Genomic DNA, 10,241 nt, shown 5'->3' with positions numbered 1-10,241 from the left:
TTTTTTTTGAGACGAGTCTTGCTCTGTCGCCCAGGCTGGAGTGCGGTGGCACGATCTCCGCTCACTGCAACCTCTGCCTCCCAGGTTCAAGCGATTCTCCTGCCTCAGCCTCCCGAGTAGCGCCCACCATCAAGCCAGGCTAATTTTTGGCATTTTTTAGTAGAGATGGGGTTTCATCATGTTGGCCAAGCTGGTTTCGAACCACCTCGGTCTCCCAAAGCGTTGGGATTACAGGCTTGAGCCATTGCGCCCGGCCACCTTCATTTAAATATATAGCAAATAGGCTAGAGAGCTGCTCTACCTATTAGTGGTGGGGGCAGTCCTCCAACCCACCTTTTCTGAATCGCCTGCGTGGAGTCTTTGCCAGACAACGATCGGGGAAAAAGTGATAATGGTAATGATGATAATGGCAGCCAACATTTGACTACAAACTACGTACTTGCTGCGAGTGCTTTAAATTATTACACTTTTTGGGGTTGATACTATTATTGCCAACTTTTGTGTGTGCTACAATTTCATTTTCAATAAGCTACCCGTCTTTAATCATCTCTCTTAGTGACCAGCCGAGAGGAAGCGGTATTTGGGGAGAACGGAGAATAGACTGAGAAAGGGGAGTGCGTTACCCCTCCTCTCCAAGCTCTGAAAGTCTGAAGCAGGAACTGCAGGCTAAGAATGCACAAGGCTGAGAGCGGGTTTGGTCTTTGAAATTTTAGCCTCCTACTACCCACTTCATCCTTGCCACCTCTACGTGTCCCCAGTTTCAATCTGGTTGCTCAACTGGGTTAATATTTTTCAGTTACCCGTCACCTTTCAGCACCTACCTCTTAAAAGATGGATCCATCTGGTTCAGCATCTCTGTCCGCAGCCCTCCGGGGCTCAGCCTGCCGCTGCTCTGGCTTTGCCGCCGCATTCCCGCTGCCATGGTGATGCGAAGGCCGGACCCAGGCCCCTCCCGCCTCCAGCCTGCTGTAGCCAACACCTGCCGTCCTTGGCCCCGCCTCCGGCCGTCCGGATCCCTCCTCCTGCATGTCCTGACTGCACCCCTTGCGGCCCAGATCCCGCCCCTGCCGTTTCGGACCCGCCTCCCAGGAGCCAGACAACAACCAATGCCGGCATGGACCCCGCCCAGGGAACTGCGCCCTCTGCCAATGGGAGCCCGGCCCCTGTTCTCCTAAACCCCTCCCCTTCCAGCTCCGCCTCCGGCCGCGGCCTGGAGGTGGGGCCGGAAGGGCTCTCTACCGGCTGGACCTTCGAACCGCTCGTCAAACTGGACGGGATCGGCTGTCCTAGCAAGGAGACTCGGAGCTCCGCCCCAGAAAACGCGTCAGGCTTGTTCCTCAGACCATTTATTGATCCAAGCGGCCCCGCACCCGCGAGATCCCACAGTCCCGCCGAGGGAAGTTTCCGGCCCTCGCTGTGCTGTCGGTCTCAGTGACTTGAAGTCCTGTAGGCCGTGGTTGGAGAACTCTTCGTCCACGCCTCAGCCCCTTTCCCCCATTTGTCTGTTAAGGTCTGGAACCGGATCCAGCCGCTGAAGAAATGGCCCAAACCAGCCCTGGTGTCTGAGTGCAAAAGCTCAGAATGCTTTTCCAGAGCACCTCCCCTTCAGCTTTGGAGTTTAAGGTGTGTGAAAAAAATGATACTATTTAATTCAAGTCCGACAAGATAAGCCCACGTGCTTATAGGGTAATCTGCTCTTTCTGCGCTTTTCAAGAGCAGGAGCAACAAAGGTGGAGTCGAAGACCTACCTCCCTGCACACGCCACCTAACCTCAATGTGGAATTCTGTCCACCCACAGCTAAATCAACTATAACTCCAACCGAACAATGGCAAGTGAGAAGCCAGAGGAGAAACTGGGGACTCCCACAATTCAGGGGCTTTGGAGTTCTTTTTTTTTTGAGACGGGGTTTCACCATGTTGGCCAGGATGGTTTCGATCTCTCGACCTCGTGATCCGCCCGCCTTGGCCTCCCAAAGTGCTGGGATTACAGGCGTGCACCACCGCGCCCGGCCTGGAGTTCTTTAAGCTTAAAACATGGCCAACATCCCTGGGTTGCCACCCAATTCTCCAAAGCAGTAGATTCCCCCCCAGAGGAGTAGTGGTTAACATGGCTGGGTCTGCCTCCCCAAGGCTCACACCAGGGTCCCGTTCTTGCTGTCATAGTGAGGTGTGGCCTGGGGGAAGCGAAGGATCGCATACTCTGTAGCGTGTTCTAAATGCATATGTTTCACTTCCTGGCCAGAGCGTGGCTGGGGACGGCTGCACACTTGAATGTCAGCATAATGTAAGTTGCTGTCTTCTGACATGAGGCCTGGACTCCTCTGTTGAGACCCTTGCTGCTGTAACACCCGCTCATACGTATGTCCTGTTGTTTCATGGTCCTGCGAGGAAAGGATATCATTAAGGGAGATTCATAGCTTGGTTTTGCCCCTCACCTCCAAGGCAGGGGCAGGTCAACTGATGCCTCTCCGCTTTGCTCCTTTGAGGGGCAGAGGAGGACAGACAGAGCCAGCAGATTCTATAGGTGACTGAAATGTGTCTGTTGCAGGGCAAAAGATTTGAGTACTGAGATCCCATGTTCGAGCAGCCCTGGAGAGGGGACAGAGGCCTGTCATTACCTTTGGGCCATTCTGCGGCAGCTGTTGTGGCTTCGGCTTCAGTGTCCATCTTGCTTGGCTTCCTGAGAGAAAGAAATTCAGCTTAAATCCATTCTCTCTTCCCTGTCTCTATTGAGATTGCTTCTTCAAATCACTATTAAACAATTACGGCAGGCTTCTGTCTAATCTCTCTGCCTCCATTCTCACTTCCTTTTTTTTTACTTTTGAGACAGAGTCTCGCTCTTTCACCAGGTGCCAGGCTGGAGTTCAGTGGCCGATCTCAGCTCACTACAACTTCCGCCTCTCCCGGCTTCAAGCAATTCTCCTGCCTCAGCCTCCCGAGTAGCTGGGACTACAGGCATGCACTGCCACATCCAGCTAATTTTTGTATTTTCGTAGAGACGGGGTTTCACTATGTTGGCCAGGATGGCCTCAATCTCTTGACCTCATGATCCACCCACCTCAGCCTCCCAAAGTGCTGGGATTACAGGCTTGAGCCACTGTGCCCGGCCCATTCTTACTTCTTTTATGTCTACTAGTCCTAAATCCAAAGCAGGGTTTACAATCTGGCCCTTTCACAGTCTGGCCATAACATCTCCCATCCTCAATTTTAACAGCTCCTAAAACAGTTCAACATGAGAACCCATTATGTGCCAGGCTCTGTGTCATGCTCTCAGGTTGGAAGGATGAGTAGGCTGTTTCCTCTGCTTCAGGGGGCTTACAGCCTACTAGGGGAAACAAAGAAGTAAAAATAAGTAAACTGACTTACAATGCAAGGTGGTAAGTGCTGGAGTGCAGTGGGGCGATCTCGGCTCACTGCAACCTCCACCTCCCAGGTTCAAGTGATTCTTGTGCCTGGGCCTCCCAAGTAGCTGGTACTACAGACCCATACAACCATGCCTGGCTAATTCTTGTATTTTTAGTAGAGTTTCACCATGTTGGCCAGGCTGGTCCCAAACTCCTGACCTCAAGTGATCCGTTCACCTTGGCCTCCCAAAGTGCTGGGATTACAGACATGAGCCACGATGCCTGACACTTTGCTATTATTTCTTTGACATTTTGACATCAATGTCTTCACCCATTCTCACACAGCATGAGTGTAGCTCATCTATTATTGCACCAGCAGATGATATTACAATTGTTTGTTTATATGAATCTATCTCTTAAATTTGATTTTCAGCTCTTCCAGGGCTGAGATCATGTGTCTTTCTTCTTGTGCCTCTCTGCTTCCTTGGGACTCCACACAGATCCTCACATACAATATAAGTGCTGAGTAAATATTTGCTGAAACCAACCCTGCCACTCTGAAATAATGGAAAGGATAAGATCCAGAGAACTGGTCTTGAACACAGTAACCAGGATTCTCTTTGATATTCTGTCTCCCTTTATTCTTTCACTCCTTTTCTACCCTTATACCGTTTCCAAAGATGGCAATTCTATTGTCTCTCTAATATGCCTCCCCCAGACTCTCTCCCCAGCCCCAAAATTACCTCTTTTCTTTTTCTTCTGGAAAGTTGATGGGCAGCTCCTGTGACAGGAAAAACAGATCACCCATGTGCAAGAGCCCTGGCCTCTGCCTTCCCTCCATCATCATTTGCTCTGTGATCTCTCTAACATTCTGATGAACTTCCCCTACCTCCCTCCAACAAAGATTCACGCTGAGCCAGGTTCAGTCCCAAAGCATTAGTCAAGGGTACCACACTTCTCCCAGATAGATGGTTCTGGAAGGTGGTGTAGTACAACTAACATAACCAGACCCAAAATACAGCCTCAGGCAACCAGGCACAACATGCCAGGATGTATCTGGCTTGAGGACTATTCTGGGATTGTCTACCAGGCTAATCCCAGCAGTGGGTGAGGGAAGACTGCCAAATGATAGAATATTCTTGAATCCAGAGACCCTCTTGCCTCTTCTTCAGTGCTTTTTTTTTTAAACTGGTTTTGCCAATCTGGGACTTTCATTCTGGGACTCATGGAAGCTGCCACAACCAGGGCTAACTAGTTCCAGCTCCTCAAAGCCCTTTCTTAACAAGTGACCTCCCTCCCTAGTTCCCTGTCATTGTTTTTAATTAACAGAGAAAGTGAGAGATGTTTAACCTTTAACATGTTTCAGAGAACTTTGTCTACAGAACAGGGAGCACTGAATTTGGTGAGTGACTCAGCTATCCTGCCTCACCATAGGGCAGACGTCTTATATTTATTTCTGAGCCCCTGGGGTCCCCAGTGGTGCCCATGTGTCTACATGATTGGTAACTGTTTGATGTCCAGAAAGACAACACTGTCTGAGGAAATAGGCTAAATAGTTTGGGGCTTACTCTGGATTCTTTTTCTTGCTTTCTGGCTAGTACATTTCCAACTTGCCAGAGCCAATCCTGTTTGTCTGATCTTTCATCTCCTGGGAAGTTTCCTCCTTTGCTAATTGGAGAGAGAGATAAGACTGATTTCTAAATCATGAGGACTATTGTGGAAAAAAAAAGTCAGGATTTTTCCACACACATTTGACAGAGGTTTCTGTTTTGATGTGATTTTTGGTTTTGCTACAGCTTGCTCAGTTAGGTGACAGCAGTTGAGTCTCCAGCCAAAGTCTACAGGTGGTTCAGAAGAAAAACTACTTCTGTGTTTTTCTACTTCCTCTTCTGCCACTTCAGCTCTTGCTTTATGTTACTGCTGCTCAGTTAGCCTTATCCTAAGAACAAGAGAATCTTCTAATTCTTTGCCACTTGTTACTACTCTTTACCTACTTATTTTTATTTAAATGGATAGAGAAAATACTTATCCTAAAATACATAGACTAGGCCTATCCAGTGTTAGTGAACAGAACCTGTTCTCAGGTTAGATATTGTGCAATGCCTGGACACAACCCAAATGGAGTGAAGTAAATATTCATTTAGATTCACAGGCGATGGGATTTTATTTTTAGATTTAAGGAAACTAAGTGGGCATTCTCTTACAGTGGTAATAGGAATAAAAAGTTGTGCAATCCTTCTAGAATGCAATTGGCAATAAGTGTAAAAAGCCTTAAACATAAATGTGTATACCCACTGATGTAGCAATTCCATATCCTAAGAAATAATTATACATGTACAAATATGGATATTCATTATAACATTATTTAAATTGCAATAAATAGGAAATATTCTGAAGGTCCAACATTTGGTATCTGACTAAATAAATGGCATATCCAATTAATGGAAAATATGTAGCCACTTCATAAAGAATGTTGGAAGAACACTTAACATCATGGGAAATTTTACTCTTTATTAGGTTAGTAAACAGATATGCTTTGGAATAAAAGCTGTGCACATTTAAAAAACATATGGAAATACACTAAAATGTTCCCATCATCTCTGGGTGCTTATATTTATGATTGCTTTTTATTTTCTGCTCTTTGAAGAAGTTAAATTTTCTGCAATGAATGATTATTAGGCTTGTAATCAGAAACAATAACAACAAAGAATATTTTAAAATAAAAATATCTTCAATATTCGTAATATCTTTAAGTCTCAGGAGGTTTATTGAGATAACAAAAAATAGAGAACAAATTTTTATCCAATCCTATTAGTATTTGAAGAGGAAAAGAAAAAGATTTTGGTTAGACTGTTTGGTATAGTGTCTCTAGAATGGGCTGTGGAGTCAGACTCATGAGGTCAGACTAGCTGTGAGACCTTCAGCAAATTTTTAACCTCTCTAGGCTTCTGTTTTCTTATTAATAAGATGAGTATGATAGGCCAGGTGCAGTGGCTCAATCCTGTAATCCCAACACTTTAGGAGGCTGAGGCAGGCGGATCATTTGAAGTCAGGAATTCGAGACCAGCCTGGCCAACATGGTGAAACCCCATCTCTACTAAAAATACAAAAATTAGCTGGGCATGGTGGTGCCCACCTGTAATCCCAGCTACTCGGGAGGCTGAGGCACAAGAATCACTTGAACCCAGGAGGTGGAGATTGCAGTGAGCCAAGATTGCACCACTGCACTCTAGACTGGGCAATAGAGTGAGACTCCATCTCAAGAAAACAAAAATGAGTATGATAATGGAATTCAGACCTCATGGGATTATTGTGAGGATTAAATAAAACAGAAAATGTGAAATACTTAGCATGGCTCCTAACATATAATAAGCATCAGTAAAAGTTGACTACTAATGACTGTCACCACCAGAGAACTAACCAGTAATGAAAACAGAATACCAACACTTGGAAAGAAAGAGAATAAAATAATCTGTTACATCTCCTTCTCTAGAAGCTTTTCTATGCTTCTGGATGTCCTGTGTCTATAGGGCACCTCAGAGTTTAAAGGTGCTTTATTTTTTCAGTCCTGACATTCCAGGAAACATATTTCTATTCCCATTTTACAGATGGGTCAACTAAGGCCCTTTTTACTAACTTAATAAAGAGTAAAATTTTAAAAGTTGGGCGCAATGGCTCAAGCCTGTTATCCCAGCACTTTGGGAGGCTGGGGCTGAGGCAGGCGGATCACCTGAGGTCAGGAGTTCAAGATAAGCCTGGCCAACATGGATAAACCCCATCTCTACAAAAAATACAAAATTAGCTGGGTGTGGTGGCACATGCATGTAATCCCAGCTACTCGGGAGGCTGGGAAGCTGAGGCAGGAGAATCGCTTGAACCCAAGAGGCAGAGGTTGCAGTGAGCTGAGATCGCACCATTGCACACCAGCCTGGGCAACAAGGGCGAAACTCCATCTCAAAAAAAAAAAAAGAGTAAATTTTCCACGATGTTAGGTTTTCTTCCAACATTCTTTTTGAAGTGGCTACATATTTTCCATTAATTGGATATGTCATTTATTTAGTCAGTTAACAGATGTTGGAACTTCAGGGTATTTCTTACTCAACGAGTCCAAGGACCAAATGTCCTTTTATTACTATGTCTTCTGTGTCTATCACTGTGCCTATAGTACATATTCAATAAATATTGCTTAATAAATGAATGCATAAATGAATGAGTAAGTAGAGTAGGACCTGAATCCAATGTACTACTCCAAAATCTGTTTTCCAAAGCATGTCATTTGTCTATCTAAATATAATGATGCTTTATCTAAAACATGACATCCTCAAGACCTGCCCCAGGCATGGAAGGCAGTAGACAAGATAAAACCAAAACCAGGAATTTATGGCAGTGATGAAAATTTTGGGAAAGAACAGTAACAGTGCCATAGATAATTTATTATGAGATTTTCACATACACTATATCCTTTGCTCTTCAAAATAAGCCTGTGATCTACACAATGTAGGATGTATTATCTATATTTTACATGTGAGGATACAGAGAAATTAAGGGACTTACTACCTATAGTCACATAGCAAATAAATGTGAAAGTCATATTCAGATATTCCATGGATGTTCTTCTTTTTCCTACTTCTTCCCTTTTATTTTTATTTTTGAGATGGTCTCATTCTGTCACCCAGACTAGAATGCAGTGGTGTGATCTTGGTTCACTACAACCTTGACTCAAGGGCTTAAGCCAACCTCCTGCCTCAGCCTCCCAAGTAATTGGGATTACAAGCACACACCACCATGCCTATCTAATTTTTAATTTTTTTTGTAGAGATGGGGCCACCCTATGTTGCCCAGGCTTGTCTCAAACTCCTTTTTTTTTTGAGACAGAGTCTTGCTCTGTCACCCAGGCTGGCCTCCACTTGCGCAATCTTGGCTCACTGCAACCTCTGTCTCCTAAGCTTAAGGGATTATCATGCCTCAGCTTCTCAAGTAACTGGGATTACAAGCATGCGCCACCATGCCTGGCTAATTTTTTTTTGTATTTTTAGGAGAGATGGTGTTTCGCCGTGTTGGCCAGGCTGGTCTTAAACTCCTGGCCTCAAGTCATCTGCCTGTCTCAGCCTTCCAAAGTGCTGGGATTACAGGTGTGAGTCACTGCATCTGACCACTTACTTCTGCCGTTTTTTTTTTCTTTTGAGACAGAGTCTTGCTCTGTCCCCCATGCTGAAGTGCAGTGGTGCAATCTTGGCCCACTGCAACCTCTACCTCCCGGGTTCAAGCAATTCTCCTGCCTCAACCTCTCAAGTAGCTGGGACTACAGGCTCCTGCCACCGCACCTGGCTAATCTTTTTTTTTTTTTTTTTTTTTTTTGTATTTTTTTGTAGAGATGGGGTTTCACTATATTGGCCAGGCTGATCTCGAACTCCTGACCTTGTGATCTTCTCACCTCGGCCTCCCAAAGTGCTGGGATTACTGGCACGAGCTACCACGCCTGGCCACTTCTGCCCTTTTAAATAAACATTGCTTCAAAGTTGACTTGCTTGATCTGGGAGGCAATATTATGCAATGGTTCAAAAGGTGGGCTCTGAAGTCAGTTGGAATCTTGGTTTTCTTGCTTATAGTCATGTGACCTTAGGCAAGTTAGTTAACTTCTGTGAGCCTCAGTTTCTCAGCTGACTGTAAAAAGAGGAGGGGAAAACCATTTACCTCATAAAGTGTTGGAAAAATTAAATGAGACTGTAAAATCCCTGGCACATAGAAAGCTCTCAAATGCTACAATTATTACTCTCATCTGGGGAAGAAGGGAAAGGAGAGAAGGGGAAAGAAAAGAAGAGAACACAGAAAAACAATGCCAGTTCAATATTCCTGCCCTGCCCTGGCCATTCCTCAGACAGCTAGCTTGGCTCTGTTTTCTTTTTCTTTTTTTTTTAATTTGAGATCGAGTCTCGCTCCGTCACCAGGCTGGAGTGCAGTGGCATGATCTTGGCTCACTGCGATCTCCGCCTCCCGGGTTCAAGTGATTCTCCTGCCTCAGCCTCCTGAGTAGCTGGGACTACAGGCACGAGCCACCACACCCAGCTAATGTTTGTATTTTTAGTAGAGACGGGGTTTCGCCACATTAGCCAGAATGATCTCGATCTCCTGACCTCGTGATCCACCCGCCTCGGCCTCCCAAAGTGCTGGGATTACAGGTGTGAGCCACCGTGCCCGGCCTCTTGGCTCTGTTTTCTAAGATCTCCTGAAAGGAGGTGCTGCTCTGGTGTTGGAACCAGGAGTTTCCAGACAGAGGAAGGTAGCAGTGGGAGGCTGGCAGACAACTATCTCCAGGTGCTCTGATTTTCAGGACCTCCACATCCACCAACAGAGATAGATGTTTCCCTCTGCCCTTCCACCCTACTCACCAGCTTCCCCCGCAGCAGACCCGGTTTCCCATGGCACTCCGTCTCCAAGGGAGCCCAGCTGTTTTTATGCATCAAGAGGCTTGGGCATTTCCTGGTTCCTGGTTGAGCTTTCCGCCAGCAGCTCCCGGAGTGTGTGTCAGTGTCAGATTTCAACCTAACAGGTTGGACTTCAGAAGCCACCTGCTGGAATGATTCCCAGGTGACTGTGTTCCCAGCCAAAGGGTAGAACAACACACCGGCTCCAGGTGAGAGCTAACTTCAGGATTTGAAGCATCTTTTGATGAAGCCATGAACTTGAGCTTCAAGATTCAATAAAAAGAAACCTGAGATAGAAAAGGGCTCTTGGTTTTCCTCAGGAAATGCTTCTCCGCTACATCACTCTGTCTTTGAAATATATCCTCTATAATAGATGAGTGTCTTATGTAGTAGTTTGCACAGTACCACTCAGGTTTAACTGAGTTTCACTTTAGAGGTAATTGGTACCAGTTTTTTTTTTTTTTTTTTTTTT

The 10,241-nt window shown here is 45.6% G+C and overlaps 3 protein-coding genes across 4 annotated transcripts in view; 1 reads left to right on the top strand and 2 right to left on the bottom strand.

Annotated features, from left to right (window-relative positions):
* DIXDC1 (DIX domain containing 1) overlaps positions 1-961 on the bottom strand; it is a 95,502-nt gene extending 94,541 nt beyond the window's left edge. Inside the window, exon 1 of the mRNA XM_017517659.2 lies at positions 822-961. The gene's annotated coding sequence lies outside the window, so the exon portion shown is untranslated. The remainder of the gene's footprint in view (positions 1-821) is intronic.
* CRYAB (crystallin alpha B) overlaps positions 1-10,241 on the top strand; it is a 73,779-nt gene that overhangs the window by 53,165 nt on the left and 10,373 nt on the right. The window contains exon 4 of one of the 2 annotated variants that reach the window (XR_005198193.1): positions 3,778-3,855. The exons of the other annotated variant lie outside the window; for it this stretch is intronic. The gene's annotated coding sequence lies outside the window, so the exon portion shown is untranslated. Of the gene's footprint in view, positions 1-3,777; positions 3,856-10,241 lie in introns of those variants that run through there. 2 annotated transcript variants of the gene reach the window in all.
* On the bottom strand, positions 1,331-10,067 carry CUNH11orf52 (chromosome unknown C11orf52 homolog). Its single transcript, XM_017517690.2, has 4 exons — positions 9,734-10,067; positions 4,088-4,125; positions 2,619-2,680; positions 1,331-2,381 (listed from the first exon to the last, which is right to left on the bottom strand). The coding sequence occupies exons 1-4, from the start codon at positions 9,763-9,765 to the stop codon at positions 2,133-2,135; spliced, it is 381 nt and encodes a 126-aa protein (XP_017373179.1). The 5' UTR covers positions 9,766-10,067; the 3' UTR covers positions 1,331-2,132.

The sequence above is a fragment of the Cebus imitator genome, unplaced genomic scaffold, assembly GCF_001604975.1.
Source record: "Cebus imitator isolate Cc_AM_T3 unplaced genomic scaffold, Cebus_imitator-1.0 Scaffold641, whole genome shotgun sequence".
Classification (NCBI taxonomy): domain Eukaryota; kingdom Metazoa; phylum Chordata; class Mammalia; order Primates; family Cebidae; genus Cebus; species Cebus imitator.
Note: the sequence above shows the minus strand (reverse complement) of the source record. Positions and strands in the feature narration are given on the sequence as shown.